At 29.3% G+C, this 17390-nt stretch overlaps 1 protein-coding gene across 1 annotated transcript; it reads left to right on the forward strand.

The window, feature by feature from the left end:
* The first annotated feature begins 14895 nt into the window (after positions 1 to 14895).
* On the forward strand, positions 14896 to 16708 carry LOC105116534 (sodium-coupled neutral amino acid transporter 4-like). The gene has a single exon (XM_011013937.1). It carries the CDS (start codon positions 15146 to 15148, stop codon positions 16616 to 16618), a length of 1473 nt encoding a protein of 490 aa, XP_011012239.1. The 5' UTR covers positions 14896 to 15145; the 3' UTR covers positions 16619 to 16708.
* The last annotated feature ends 682 nt before the right edge of the window (positions 16709 to 17390 follow it).

Here is a 17390-nt window from a genome sequence, read left to right on the forward strand (position 1 = left end):
ACTATTCAATAGCTGGGCAAACTGGGTCGAGTCAAAGAGGCCCGCCACCTGATCGACTCCATTCTTGCTATCCGGGTACGCGAAAACTGGATTGATTAATGGAGCGAAAAATATATTTTAAACAATGTCGGAGCGTAATGTTTTTAGTGGGAGCGCAATGTTAACTGGGTTTCTGCAGACTGGTGCTATAAAGAATGATAGGAAGTTGTTTGATGAAATGCCGGACAGAAATGTTTCATTATGGAATTCGATTATAACAGAGTATTGTGGAAGTGGGCTGATGAGGGAAGCGAGGTATTTGTTTGATAGGATTGGGGGATTGAAGAATCTTGTTTCTTTGATGTTTGTGATTTCTTGGAATGCCCATCAGGCTTTAGACCACACAAAAGGGGCTTGTTCCCATGTCACCAAGTGAAATTATCAGCTAAACCAGCCAACATCCACTTTGTCCTGTATTTCTTGTTGTTGCATTACATGCTGAGTTTTGCAAGTAGTTAAAATTTGTTTCCTACGGTTCTTTTATATTATTCTATTTCGGCAACTGTTATTGGATAGTGAATGATGGGCACCATCATGACTTATTGTTTGAATCAGCATATAAGATTAGAGGTTGTGGTTATGTAAACCCATGTGCGGGCTGTGCTCGCTATTTCCTTTCTTGGTGTATTTTCAGTGTGGGGTAAAAATTGGTATGAAGAAGAAGATCCTGGGTGGTAAAAGCTTTAACTGTCAGAATTGCTTTCCCAGCTTTCTTGTCAGATTTTGATCACCCTATAGGTTGGAATTGGTCAAAAGCCATTATATGAAAAGCTCCTCCTAGTTTGCTAGTATTGACATTGAAAATTCACAAGAACAAGAAGATCCTGGGTGGTAGAAGCTTTAATTGTCAGAATTGCTTTCCTAGCTTTCTTGTCAGATTTTAATCACCCTATAGGTTGGAATTGCTCAAAAGCCATTATATGAAAAGCTCTTCCTGGTTTGATAGTATTGACATTGAAGATTCATAAGAAGAAGAAGAAGATCCTGGGCGGTAGAAGCTTTAACTGTCAGAATTGCTTTCGTAGCTTTCTTGTCAGATTTTGATCACCCTATAGGTTGGAATTGCTCAAAAACCATTATATGAAAAGCTCTTCCTGGTTTGCTAGTATTGACATTGACAATTCATAAAAGTCATCTCAATATAATGAAACTTTAGTTATGCTCAAAAGTTTAGAATTACGTAGATTTGACCACTGGTAAATGAACTTAAGTTCACACAAGGATCTGCTTGCAAAGCAACGGTTTCTATAGAGTTCATTCCATGCAGTCATGCACACTGTAGATTTCATTTACTCGCTTAAACAGTTAGAAATAGACCTTTTATCCCTTTTTGTTTTTCATTTCTGTCCATTCTCAATACGGAAGAGCTGATAATTTTGCTCGGATGATGCCCATGATTCAAGGCAAGAATGTTACCATTTATCAAAGGCCAAGCTTGTCCAGGCAATTGGCTAGCCTCTGGCCAGTTACCATTTTCCAGTAAGTCCTGTACACCGTGCAGAAATAGGGGATGGGCTGGCAAGCAAGTTAATCTCTTTCATAGTGACATTTCTTGTGCAGCTCATGTAACTGTCCCAAATGCTTGTTACAGAGGTGTTTAGTAATGCAGATATGCATGGATTGGAATGCTATTAGCAAAGGCGTCTCTCTCCCTTGTAGCCAGTTGGTAACTTTTACCTATTCAACATCCTCAAAATGCACACAGCTCATAAGTGGCGGTATGTTATAATATAGTAAATATTAGTTAGTATTTAAAAGTATATTTTTATTAAGGTTTTATATTATCATTTTGTATATGAAGTATCAATAACTCCTTAACTAAAACATGTTTTATAATAACTTATCTAATAATATAAGATACATTTAATTTATGATATATATTCATTTTAAATGTAGGTCTATCACATAAATAAAAAGATTGATTGATAAGTTTAAAAACTAAAATTGAAAGAACAAATAGACGGCCAAACTTAGAAAAGAGATGCTGGTGTAGTCCAAACCGGAATACTGTTTGGTAATTGGGTCATATCTGGAGCTGTAGATTTCGGATTTAGATCTACTTTATATGAATGGAAAGGTAAGACATAGGCCAATAAATTTCATTGAAGTCCAAGATTTTAAAAGGTCATTTTCTAGTCTAAATTGTAGCAAAAACGAAGAAATTTGAATTTGTCCTGCAACTCGAACACTGTTTAGTGTTTGGCCAATATTTGAAGTTCTAAAAGTCCAAATAATCTTAATTTTTCTTTCCTGAAAAGTTGAGATAATTTCCTAGAACTTTTATATTTTCAAGTGGTTCAAATTTTGACGTTATCAACGACGTTTTGGATAGACAAGAAAAGAAAAGGATTGTTACCAAGCCAAGAGTTGGCCACCCACTCATCAATTAATCATCAAATCAATAGTTTTTAATTTTAGCCTATAAAAGAAAGCATTTGCCATACATTTAGGCATTTTGGTTTCCAGATCAAGATCAAGATTATGCTCTTGCTTTTTCTCTTTGTATTGTTTATGTTTTGCTTTCATTAATATCAAGTTTATATCTTTTATTTCCTTTCCTTTACTTAGTCAATTTTTATCTTATTTATGTTATTATCTTGTTTATTTATGTTTCTCTCTTTTATTATGTTTAACTAAGTTTATTATGTCAAGGTGAAAAGGTTACACTAATAGTGTAATAATAAGTATGGTGTAAACTTAACATGAACTTTAATGTTTGATACTAACATGTTTTGTATTTGTTATTTTTTTCACTTTTAATGTTTTACTTGTTAAATGGTTAATCTAAATTTATGTTGTATAACACCTGGTACAACAAATACTTGGTACTTTCACGGCCCATACTGTATGGTATAACTAACATCTCGGTTATGAAATGAACTTAATTTGTTGTTAATATAAGTTATAATCATGAATGCCTGACAACATTTACAAGTATTAGCATTATTCGAATAAGATAACTAATGTAATTATATTAACAATTTATAATCTGATTGGAACCTACTTTGTATGTGGTTTCCAATTGAATAATAAGATTTTATACTATACTTGTTTGACGTACCATTAGTGGATCCTTTAATCTTGATATTTGTTGTTATCATTATTTAATCCTTACGTTAATCTTCCATCTTAAAGTTCTCATCAACTTGCTCTTGTTGTTGTTTTTTTTTTACTACTACTACTACTACTATTGTTATTATTGTTGTTGTTGTTATTGTTATTGTGTTATTATTGTTATCTATAATTTATACAATTAACCTTCCTATAGTTCGATCTTGATCTTGACGAGTTATTTATTACCTTGACACTCCTGCACTTGGGAGAAGACATTAATGTTTTGGTCATGTCAATTATTAATAAAACAGACACATTTATTCAAACTTTTTTATTTTTCAATTTTTTTTTTGGCATTGTTGTACACTATATGCTCATGATTTCTTTTCATTGTTCGTTATTGCTGATTATCGTTGTTTGTGAGTTAAACACAAGATTTTATAGAGGAACTTTTGGTTTGCTTGTTTTGATAAGTGCTTCGCTGTCTCATATTGCTTAAGAAAATTGTTGTGTGGCATTCTCTGCAAATCAACTAGTTTCTTGGCCTATATTTAGCAATTGAGGATGCTCTTGTTGTTATTACTTATGAAGTAAGGGCAACAGAAAAAATAGCTTTATGCGAAAGGGTATTTATAATATGATTTTTATATAAATCAAATTAAGAAGGACCAAATTGTTTGTCACAAAACAATGGAGTCCAAATTGAATGTTCAAGTAAGTTGGAGCTTTAGTTTTTTAAGTTCGTTTGATATTGTGGTAGTGATTGTTTTTTATTTTTTTTTAATGTATCAAAATAATTGTAATATCTTTATTTCCGGGATCACATATCAATCATGATAAAGAAAAAACATGGTAAATGTTTTTTTAAAACTGGACTCATACAAGGTTTACTGAAATTTCAATGGAGTCTTTCCTATACCAGGAGATCCCAAGTTATCGATAAACAACTTGTACACTTCTATTAGTTATTACTTAATCTCATTTCAATCATCCTAAATCTTAAACATCATAATATTCAATGGTGTAACCGCAATATTCTAAATATTCATATTATAAAATCAGACATAATTTAATACTTAAATAAAAAAAACAAACATACATGAAAGTTACAAATACATAGTAATACAATTTATGTTCAAATATTCAATTTAAAGAATGTTATTACAATTCAAGTTATATGGTTTCTTGAAAGACAAAATACATGAATATTTGTTTAGTTCTAAATAACACACAAGATAGAGAATCTAAAATGTTACTCTGGTCGTGAATATGATGAACATATAACAATATAACATTCAGAAATAATTATATTGAAGGTAATATTATCATAAAAGAAAAATCATATGGTATATATATATATATATATACACATTTTCCAGAGGGAGGAAAACCTGATTTTGCCCCTAACATGACTAAATTTCTCCGTCTTGCTAATTTGTCAAACCTAGAAATAAAGGTGGAAACTTGACCTCTCCTAAGATATTTATCTATATCTACAGTTCTAGAACTTCAAATTATACAGGATTAGACTCGTTAGAAAGTTAACATTCTTGGCTATAACTTTTCTAAAGAAACCTCCTTCAAATTGTATCATTTTTAGGCCCTAATTCTTTTTGGGATCAAGATGATGAATCTACCCAGTTTTCATCAATGGTTCAAATAAGTATCCAATTATCTCCATTTCACCTTTTTAAATATGACCTCCTAAGGCCATTTAGGTAAAAAATTTCCTTTTTGTGTAAGGTGGTTAAGAACTATTTCAAAAAATATACACATTATTGCTTCTATAATTTTCCTACATCTCACAACTCACAACTCATCCTAGGATAAGCTATAAGCCATATATATAGCCCATAAACTCATTTCTACCCCACATAACACATGAAATCAATTTGCAAAGTCCCCTTGTCATTAAGTTATTGTGCTTTACTTATTAGTAAACTTTTCACTACACTTAATTCACTCATCATTATCATATGAAATCTCAAAACTCTCCTTTCCTCTCCTTAATCTTGTTTTGGTCAAAACTTGGCCTAAGGGAAACAAGGGTTCCTTTCTCCTTCTTATATGATAATTATCATTTCTAGCTATTATTCATATTACAACAACACATCATAAGCAATTAACAAAGAAAATCACAAATTCTACTCTTCCCACTCACTTCTTTAGTGGTCAGCCACTTTAGATTCTTTTTCCATTAACTTTTCTTTGTTTTTTTTTTAACATAATTTCACATTCAAGACAACCTATAATACTCTAATCAGCCCAATTCAAAACAATTTTATGTTTCCTCCAAATTTTATTCAAGAACCCTAATTTCAATTCAATATAATTACACAATTTCTAATTGAATTTAAGTTAATTCGTATAATTGAGTTTAAAACTCCTTACTTGGGGATAATTTGAATTTAATTCATAATTGATTGAAGAAGTTCAACCCTTTACTCCTTGCATGCAGCCTGCCCTCTCCCCTTTTCTCCTTACAATTTCTTCACATGTTTACAAATTCTCTTGCCAAATGGTGTTTTACTTACCAACCTATCTAACACTTGTAAAATCTTGACAAACTTTAGTGATTGTCTCTCAAATTTTTGATGAAAAATCTAGAATTTCTCTTCTCTTTTGTGTTTATGCTAACATCCTCGTAAAGGAAGAAATGGGGGTATTTATAGCCCTATTTTTCTTAATTATGCTTTGACCCTATTTCTTTTTCCTTATAATTTAAGTCATACTTGTTTTGTATTTCATAATGTTTTTTAATTAATTGAATTTTGTTTTTGTATAAGTTTATTTTTGGAGTTTATAATAATATTTTTTAAAATTTATTTTTAACATCATAATATCAAAATGATCTAAAAAACATAAAAAATAAAAAAATAATTTGAAGCAAAAATAATTTTTAATTTTTCTACAAACTCACTTTTCGACCACAAAAACAAACAAAGCCTTTTTCTTGTTTAAGCCATGGATAGGTATTGATACGACCAAAAGATTGATGTTTTCTCTCAAGTGCAGGAGTGTCGAAGTAATAAATAACCCGGCAAGACCGGGGTCGAACCACAATGATGTTAATTGTATAAATTATAAATAACAATAATACAACAACAATAATAACAACAATAGAAGTAACAACAACTACAATAATAATAGTAGTAGTACTAGTAGTAGTAGTAGTAGTAATAATAATAATAATAATAATAATAATAATAATAATAAAGAAGAAAAAAAAGTTGATGAGAACTTTGAGATGAAGGATTAACGTAAGAATTATACAATGATAATAACAAATGTCAAGGTTAGAGGATCCACTAATGGTATGTCAAACAAGTATAGTATAAACTCTTATTATTCAATTGGAAACCATACACAAAGAAAGTTTCAATCAGATTATAAATTATTAACATGATTACATTATTTATCTTATTCAAATAATGTTAATACTTGTAAATGTTGTTAGGCATTCATGATTATAACTTCTATTAACAACAAATCAAGTTTCTTTCATAGCTCAGGTGTCGGTTATACCATACAGTATGAGCTATGAAAGTGCCAAGTATTTGTTGTACCAAGTGTTATACAACATAAATCTAGATTAATTATTCAACAAGCAAAGTATTAAAGAGTGAATAAGATAATTAATATAAAACATATTAGTATCAAACATTAAAGTCCATGTTAAGTTTACACCATACTTATTCTTACACTATTAGTGTAACTTTTTTACCTTAACATAATAAACTTAGCTAAATATAATGAAAGAGAGAAATATAAATAAACAAAATAATAACATAAATAAGATAAAAGTTAACTAAGTAAAGGAAAGGAAATGAAAGACATAAATAAGATATTAATGAAAGCAAAACTTAAACATTACAAAAATATAAAGAGAGAAAGCAAGAGCATGGTCTTGATCTGGAGACCAAAATGCCTAAATGCATGACAAATGCCTCCTTTTATAGGCCAAAATTGAAAATTATTGATTTAATGACTAATTGATGAGTGGGTGGCCAACTCTTGACTTGGTGACAATCCTTATCTTCTCTTGTTTGTCTAAAACATCATTGATAATGTTAGAATTGGAACCACTTGAAAGCATGAAAGTTGTGGAAATTGTCTCAACTTTCCAAGAAAAAAAAAATGAAGTTCATTTGAACTCCAAGAACTTCAGATATGGGCCAAATACTAAATAGTATTCGGGCTAAAGGACAAATTCAGATTTATTCGTTGTTGCTACAATTTGGACTGCACCAGAATCTTTTTTCTAAGTTTGGCCATCTCTTTGTCCTTTCAACTTCAGTTGTTAAACTCATTTATCAATCTTTTCATTTATATGATAGACCTGCATTTAAAATGAATATTTACCACAAATTAAAGGTATCTTATGTTATTAGATATGTTATTATAAAACATGCTTTAGTTAAGGAGTTATTGATATTTCAAGTGCAAAATAATAATATAAAACCATGATAAAAATACACTTTTAAATACTAATCAGGTATAAAGGGTGAAGGAAGGGATCTCGCATGGCTATTTTGGTAGAGCTATTAATTGTTTTTCATCTTTAAATGAAAAAAAAATAATTAAATTTCTTTAATATATAATTATAAATTTAAAGATTTTTTTTAACATTAAAACATATGTTTTATTACTTAATGGGGTTTATTAGTTCATTTTGGCTAAAAGACAATATTAAGATTGAGCTTGAAATAGAATAAGATTACTTACAACTAAAAAAAATACTAATATCTTTTTATGGTTCTTTGCTTATATGAACAATGAAGCGAGTTAATATATTTATTTAATCTATATGATAACAACTTTAAGTCATAGATTAAATGTTAGCACATATATCTAAGCTTAGAGATTGTAAGTTTAAAAGTTGGGGGATGTGATATTTTTTTTAAGGAGACAAACAACATGTTTTTTTTTTAAAGGATAGATAATAAAAATAATAAAGTAGGGTCAAGTGCATGGTCTGGTTTATTGGTCTGCTATTAATAAGCCAAGCACTAGGCCTAGCCCCTAGGCCTTTTTTAATTTTTTTTCTTTGTTTTTTTTTTTTTGCTTTATGAAAGAAATTTACCAGATTCACTTACCCTTTAATTTTGATATAGTCTTAAATACAATTATAAAATATTTTTTTTAATAAAAAGAATGATTCCAGAATAAATTTTTGTATAAGCTAAAATAAATAAGAGATATGCTAATAAAAAGAATATCTTGATAAAAAAGAGAGTCAAAATGACTGTATTTCAAGTTTAATATTAATACCAATTTTTTTTTTATGAAACATGGATAATTTTTTTATATTTAGTAGTTTGGATATACAAACTAGTTTAATAACATAAAAAATATTAAGGATGTTTCCCAAAAAATGAAAAAAATTATTTATAAAAAATAAAATTATATTTATTTATTTGAATGGAAAGTGGAAAAAAAAAAGGCAAGTTAGTTTTAAATTGAATATATATATCTTAAAAAAAATCTTTAATCCTCTCTCCACTAGTTTGACATTTAACATCCGATCTGAGGTCAAATGTTAACTTCCTTGAAACTGCTTCCTTCCTCCCCGCCAGTGGTCAATAAGTAGTTAAAAAGTGACGTTTTTTTTATTTACATTTTTACCCATGTAACAGACATAAATAAGGATAGTTGTTATAAAATCATTATATAAGTTAGACTAAATAATATTTAATTCCTGTTTTTTTAGAACACAAGTAATTTCTTTTAGTTTTAATCATATCTCGGTCCTTTCAAATTTCCTTCTAATTTTATTGGTAGTAGGTGAGATGAGGAAAGTTAAATAGAAAAATGATAATTTTAAAAAATGAAATTAGTTTATCCCAATTGAGCCCTTGCTTTTGTGTCTATTTACCCCTTTAAAAAAAAATTCATCAAATTTAACCTATGTTTTACTTTATTGAAAGAAACTACATTGTTTACAATTTAGTCTAATATCAATAAAATGTCATGAATATAAGGGTAAATTTGATTAAATTTATTAATAAGGGCTTAATTGTTAAATTGACACAAACATGAGAGCTATATTGGAAGATGTCCCAATTAATTATAACATACAAGTCACAACTAAATAAACGCTAAATTATATTATAAACTCAAAACTAAATATACCATAAAAACCTTGAAAAATAAAAAAACTACTTAGAATTTTATAAGGTTAATTGCAGTCATTCCATTCAAAATTCCTTGTTGCCACCACTTGTCTTCATTTATGTAGAACCCTTGCCTTTTCTTCTTATTCTCCCCTCCTCTCTCCTTTCTCTTTCCTTTTTTCCCCTGCTTTTTTCATGTGTTTTAATTGTTATTTTTGTAGTTCATAAACTAGTTTATACAAAATATAATTTTATAAAATCTTAGCATGCATACTAAACATAAATAAAAAAACTATTAAATTTAAAATAATATAAATTTAAAAATAAAGTATTTATTTGTTGAAACACCTAGAATTAAATAAATATGAAACTTGTTATTGTTAAGGATAAATCCTTTGTTTTTAAAGATTTATTACTCACCTATTAGTGCAAATAAAATGACTTAAATCAACCTCATAACCAACAATATTATCTTATTTAGTTGAACTATTAAACAAAGTTCGCAAACTCTAAAAAATACAACTCAAAACATAAACATAAATGGAGGATAAAGAGATTTATTATATTTCAAAATTCTCAAAAATGAAAAAAAACCACGAGCATAGGAAGATAATCAAAATACTTCATTTTTATTTATCATGGTTTCCATTTACCCAAATTTTATTACAACCCTTTATATATATATATAAAAACTAGAAAACACTAATAGTACTAAATATGAAAAATAAACTAGGAATAATACTTCTTTTAAATAGGAAAACACTATAAAAAAAATTATAATAAAGAATAGAAAAAAATAAAGTTAACCAAGGAAAATATCTATTTTCCTTAAAAAAAATCATGTATTAATGATGTGAATCTCGTGATCATATTGTCACGCAACTCACAATAAGATTGACAATAAATCTTGACACGACTAAAAGATTGATGTCTTTTCCGAAGTGCAGAAGTGTCGAAGTAATAAATAAACAGGTAAGACCAAAGTCGAACCATAGAGAGGTTAATTGTACAAATTATAAATAACAATAATACAACAACAATAATAATAACAACAATAACAACAATAATAATAGTAATAACAATAATAATAATAACAATAACAATTATAACAATAATAATAATAATAATAATAAAGAAAAAGAAGGAAGAGAAGAAGAAGAAGAAGATGAGAACTTTGAGATGGAATATTAATGTAAGGATTAATCAATAATAATCACAAATGTCAAACAAATATAGTATAAACTCTTATTATTCAATTGGAAACCATACACAAAGGAGATTCCAATCTGATTATAGATTGTTAACATGATTACATTAGTCATCTTATTCGATTAATGCTAATACTTGTAAATCTCGTCAAGCATTCATGATTATAACTTATGTTAACAACAAATCAAGTTCCTTTCATAGCTCAAGTGTCGGTTATACCATACAGTATAGGCTATGAAAGTGCCAAGCATTTATTGTACCAAGTGTTATACAATATAAATCAAGATAGTCATTTAACAAGCAAAGTATTAAAGAGTGAATAAGATAACAAATACAAAACATGTTAGTATCAAACATTAAAGTCCATATTAAGTTTACACTATACTTATTCTTACACCATTAGTGTAACCTTTTCACCTTGACATAATAAACTTAGCTAGATATAATGAATGAAAGAAAAATAAATAAACAATATAAAAACATAAATAAGATAAAAGTTAACTAAGTAAATGGAAGGAAATGAAATGCATAAACTTGATATTAATGAAAGCAAAGCATAAGCAATATAAAAAATACAAAGAGAGAAAGTAAGAGCATGATCTTGATCTGGAAACCAAGATGCCTAAATGCATGGCAAATACCTCCTTTTATAGGCCAAAATTGGGAACTATTGATTTGATGACTAATTGATGAGTAGGTGGCCAACTCTTAACTTGGTGACAATTCTTATCTTCTTTTGTTTGCCCAAAACATCATTAATAATGTCAAAATTAAACCACTTGAAAACATAAAAGTTGTAGGCAATTGTCTTAGCTTTCTTGTGTAAAAACTTCAAATCATTTCGACTTCTAGAACTCCAGATATGGCTAAAATACTGAACAGTGCTCGGGCTGGAGGATAGATTCAGACTTCTTTGTTATTGCTCCAATTTGAACTTTAAAATGACCTTTTTAGATCTTGGGCTCCATATAAAAGTTGTAGGCCTATGTCTTATCTTTCCATTCACATAAAGTAGACCTAAATCTGAGATCTACAGCTCTAGATATGATCTAATTACTGAATAGTGTTCCGATTTGAACTATACCGACATCTCTTTTCTAAGTTTGGCCATCTCTTTGTCCTTTCAATTTCCAATTTCAATTCTTAAATTAATCAATCAATCCTTTCATTTATGTGATAGGCCTGCATTTAAAATAAACATTTATCATAAATTAAAGGTATCTTATATTATTAGATATATTATTATAAAACATGCTTTAGTTAAGAAGTTATTGATACTTCAAGTGCAAAATGATGATATAAAACCTTGATAAAAATACACTTTTAAGTATCAATCAAATCTCAAAAAATCAAAACATATCTGATAAGAGTATGACACAATAAAAACTTATATCAATGCATCAATATTATTGGAATAAGAACTTCACCCTATAAATATCAATTCTCAAATGACAAGTATAAGAAAGATGTCATTAAGCTAATTAATCATCCATGAGTTAGTTTTAATTCTTTAGAAAACCAAATGCTACGAGAAAACCTCTCAACATTATAGTTTGACAACAATATTAATCAAAAACTCAATAAAAAATGTCTTACAAGGAGTCTGTATATTCCAAATAAAAATACCTTAATGGATAAAACCTAGTAGGAAGATTTGAACTCATTTGCCCAATATATAGGCTAATATGAAGCCTAGTTATAATCAGATCCAAAACTAAATTAAAATAAACCTAAGAAATTAAAAAATTAAAATTAAAATAAAGATTCTGTATGCTATCACAAATAACAAAAAAAAAAACTAAAAGAGATAAGTTTGATTTTCTTAGCATTTGTAATACCAGGACAATAATAAATATAAATATATTCCTTTGTTGTTGCCTTATTAGTTTCCTTCCTAAATTAGGAGAATTATTAAATAATCATTGCTAGCTAAGAAATTAGTCTTAACTAAAATCTTCCTTGAATTAATAAGAGAATATTTGCTTACTTGGAATCATTATAGCATTAGAAAAGCTTGGCCAAAGAAGGATTCTATAATGCCAGATATATCAGACCCATGTTAAACATGGATGGAGCCATTCTTGCACTTGGATTAGATGGACTAAAAACTACTTCTGATGCATCAATGGATCTTTAAATTATTCCTAACCAAAACCTTTATAACAAACTCATTCATTACCTCCTTCAATGCTTTTGTCTTGAAGTCTATGATTGAAATAATTGGAACATGTAATGGATCCCTAATGGTATTTGTGGGCTAATAAATATCAATTAGTCTTTCTAAGTTGGAAAGAACTCATCATCGAGTTCAATCTTTAATTAGAAATTGCTTTTCATCAAAAATATCCTTTTGTGCATGAGCCACCTCATCGGGGATTTTAACATCTTTGTATAATTCACTTCATCATAGGCCCCTGACACAACACAGGCCACCTAATTATAAATCCTTAATACAAATCTTTTGTGCAGGTCATCCCATCATAGATCCTATCACTATGATTTCAAATTACATCAACTAATATAGATAAAAATAATACACTAGTTCTTAAATTTTTTTTTCTAGGGATAATATTTTTATTCCCTCCTATACAAGCATGTTGTATTTTGCAACTTTTTTTAACCATGTTTGTCGTACAACATATAATAAAGTAAAATAGCCACTAATGATTGTTGGACTTTGATATCAATTAATATAGACCGGAGCAAAGGATAGATGAATTTGTTATATGTCAAAAAAACCATAAAGGCTATATGTATAGGGAGACAAAAAAAAAACTTAATTTTTATTTTTCACGGGCTTCACTTTTCAACAGGTTATTACAAACTTTTATATAGAAAAAACTTAAAAAACCTAATATTATTGATTAAAAAAAACTAAGAAAAATATTACCTTCACAAAGAAAAAATTGAAGAAGAATTGAAATAAATAAAATAAAATAAAAACAAGAAAAAATAAAGTTAGCAAAGAAAAATATCTATTTTTCTAAAAAAGAAGCTTGTGCATCAATCTTTCAACAAAAACTGAAACTCTAAAATGGATGAAAAAACTTAGTAAAAAGAAACTAAGAAAAGCAAAAAAAAAAAAAAAAAGGGCTTGGGAGCTACTACAAGGTGTGTAGAGCATCGTCCATTCAACCTCTATTTATACTGATTTTTTTAAAACTCAAACTATACAAAATGAATTATACTAATTACCATAATTAATTCACACCATTTTACCTTAATGATCTATCATAAAAAGAATAAAAACCTAATGGTTTTTTTTTTTATCTTAAAAACTACATTTTTTTCTTTAGAAAAAACTATTTAGGAAAAATGATTATATAGACTATTTATTCACAAACTAGTAAAAAAAATTTATAATATAAAAAATTATTTCATAATAAACTAAAATTCAAGTTCAAAATAGATTGACAAAAAACAAACTTAAACTTTGGAGGCTCTAATGCATATGTATAAGTTAAATCTCAATTACTTTGTTAAGGCTCATTTATGACTCTTTGACTTTTCACTTTATAAATTACAAAATATTTTTGTTTTTTTAAATGTAAGATAAAAGATTTTTAATTTCATAATAACATGTTAACTAAGGGTTTTTTAAGATCAATTACTTATTGACCCAATTTATTTTATTCATGTTAATGTTTTATATTAAATAAATTTTTGTGAAGAATAATTTCTAATAAAGTTTTAATTCTATAAATAAATAAATTTTATTTTTTTGACTCAAATATGCTCATCAACCATGTTTTTAAGATAATTTTTCAACAATTGTCTTAGATTTGGATCTTTAAATGCATGCAATGTTTTGTTTATTTTTTTTAATCTTTATTTTGTTTTGAACAAAAAAAATCAAGATCTTTATGGATTTAATTCTTTGGTTTTTTATTGTCTTATTTTATATTTTAATTTTTGTTTTGAGTCTTTATTTTTTATGTTTTTAAATCTTAATCTACGAAGAATGATTATATTTGACTAAAGAAATGTATCATCCGTTAAAATGATGGATTTTGTTTTTATCATCAATAAGGCTAGCAATGTGATAATGTTTTTCATTAATAAATAATATCTTAGATTATTTGAATGCTTTTATTTTAATTAAAGTTTCAATAAGTTGTATATATGTTTCATTATATGTTCATGATTAATAATAGAGAAGAATACTTATGACTAGCTTATTCATCTAAAATAAAAGTTAATAATCTATATTAATTGTTTTGATTTTGACTGGGAAATAATTTTCTTTTTAAACTTCTAATTTTATTAAATTGTTCCATGTTAACAAAAATTATTTTCTTATAAAATAACCAAATGGAATAACTAATTATTAATTGCTCTAAACCCAAAAATAAGTAATATAAACATAAAGGTTGCCACGTAATTATTTCTGTGGGTTCTAGATGACGTGTTGTGAATCTTAATTATGCGCTAAAGAAAAAAGAAAAAAGAAAAAAGAAAAAGAAAAAGAGAGGGAGATTTCCCGAACCACCAATAGCAAAACCTCATTCTCTTCAAACTCTCCCCTTTCTCTCTCGCTATACCGGTCTTCCTTTCAAATCAAGGGAAGAGAACGTTGACCCTGAGAGAGATCCAGGCCTCCCCTTCCCGCCCCCCCGCCCCTATCCAACACAACTGGTTTGCTCTTCAATACAACCCAATCTATTCCATCCATCCTGTAAGTCTTTCCATCTCATACATTTTCTTCAGTTTGTGTTGTGCTTGCATATACAATGGATAGCACTTACACAACCATATCAAATAACTCATACGTAGATTTACAAATACGCGATGATCCTCAAAACCCATTACCCCAAAGAAAAACCCACATCAAATTGCACCCTCTTCATGAAGTTGAGAATTTTATTGGCAATGGTCAAAGTCTTGACGACGACGATCAAGATGATTTTGACATTGATGATTATCCACTCGTTTCGAAAAAGAAAACAAGTAAAGACTCTGGTATTTACGGTGCCGTTTTTAATCTCACTACTTCGATTATTGGGGCTGGGATTATGGCCTTACCTGCTACAATGAAGGTTCTTGGATTGGTTTTGGGATTTGTTTTGATAATAGTCATGGGTATTTTGTCTGAAATTAGTGTTGAATTGTTAGTTAGGTTTTCAGTTCGGTTTAAGGCTTCTTCTTATGGTGAAGTTGTTCGGTTTGCCTTGGGGAAACCTGCTAAGGTTTTGTCTGAAATTTGCATCATTGTGAACAATGCTGGTGTTTTGGTTGTGTATTTGATAATTATAGGTGATGTCATGTCAGGATCGCTCCATCATGTCGGGGTTTTCGACCAGTGGTTAGGAAATGGGTTTTGGGATCATAGGAAGTTGGTGATTTTGGTTGTTGTGGTGGTTTTTTTAGCACCCCTTTGTGCATTGGATAAGATTGATTCTTTGAGCTTGACTTCGGCTGCTTCTGTGGCTCTGGCTGTGGTTTTTGTTGTCGTATGTTTTATTGTTGCTTTTGTTAAGCTCATTGAAGGGAAAATCGAGGCCCCTAGAATGACACCTGATTTCGGTTCGAAGCAGGCTATTTTGGATTTGCTTGTGGTGATTCCGATCATGACAAACGCTTATGTTTGCCACTTCAATGTTCAGCCTATATACAATGAGCTTGAAGGACGATCGCCTCAGAAAATGAACAGGGTGGGCAGGATCACCACTGTTCTTTGCGTTGTGGTTTATGCTTCAACTGCGATATCAGGTTATTTACTTTTTGGCAAGGATACTGAATCTGATGTGTTGACCAATTTTGACAAGGACCTTGGAATTCGTTTTAGCTCCGCCTTGAATTATATTGTTAGGATTGGCTACATTCTTCATTTGGTTCTTGTTTTTCCTGTTGTTCATTTCTCTTTAAGACAAACAGTGGATGTCTTGGTGTTTGAGGGATCAGCTCCGCTTTCAGAGAGTAGGAAGAGATCTTTGGCCTTAACAGCTGTTCTATTGGCACTGATTTATTTTGGGTCTACTATGATTCCAAATATTTGGACTGCTTTCAAATTTACAGGGGCGACAACGGCAGTTTCATTAGGTTTTATATTCCCATCTCTTGTTGCATTGAGGTTAAGTCACAGTGGGGAGGATTTAAACGTTGGAGAGAAGTTTTTGTCATGGCTGATTTTAATATTGGCTATAATAGTTAGTATTGTTGGAGTGATTGGCAATATTTATAGCCTCAAAAGCGATTCTGAATGATTCTTAGTACTTTTCAGATTTGCTTTTGTTTAACTGTAAAACATTCTCAATTTTGAAAAAATAATGGGGGTGCCAATTTCTCTATTCTCATTTTGATCAGTGCCTGTTTGCTATGAACCATCAAGTCAACCCGGGGTTGACACTCTGCCTGGTACACCGTTTCAAGCTAAAGTCCCAGGTCCAGTTAGAAAGACCTCTGCGGCATACTCATTTTTAGATTTGGTTCAGCATTTCATTGGTTACTTCAGAGGATCACTTCTGTGGTTACCCACCATATGTAAGGTGATTGAAAATTACACAATTTTCGTGCAATCAGATCATTATTTAGCCCCTGACATTTCTTAATTAAGCTGTCTGTTTAAATGGTATAATTCTGCAAGAACACTTCTATTGTAATTTTTCAAGCTCTGGAGGAAGCTTTATTTCATCTCTTTGATATGTGAAACTTTGTTCTCTGTTAATTGTTGTGATTATAACATTCAACTCCTAGCCCTCTCTTATCATTTCTTTTTATCATGGATCCCACCATGCAGTCTTATCCTGCCTGAGCACGTTGCATGTCTTTCAAGTTCTTAACAACAACGAAGGAATGATAACCTCAGCTAATTCTGTTTGATATAATGTTTTGTTGACTGTAAGTGGCCTCTCCATTGTTTTGTGAAAAACAGCTTGAAGAAGAGCTAGCATTTGCACTCGGGTTTTCAGTTCAGTTCATGTAATATCCAATCTTGCCCTATCATTTGGTCTTTAAAATGAGCTGGATACTTCTTAT

This window comes from Populus euphratica, unplaced genomic scaffold (assembly GCF_000495115.2).
Source record: "Populus euphratica unplaced genomic scaffold, PopEup_1.0 scaffold986.1, whole genome shotgun sequence".
NCBI classification, from domain to species: Eukaryota; Viridiplantae; Streptophyta; class Magnoliopsida; order Malpighiales; family Salicaceae; genus Populus; species Populus euphratica.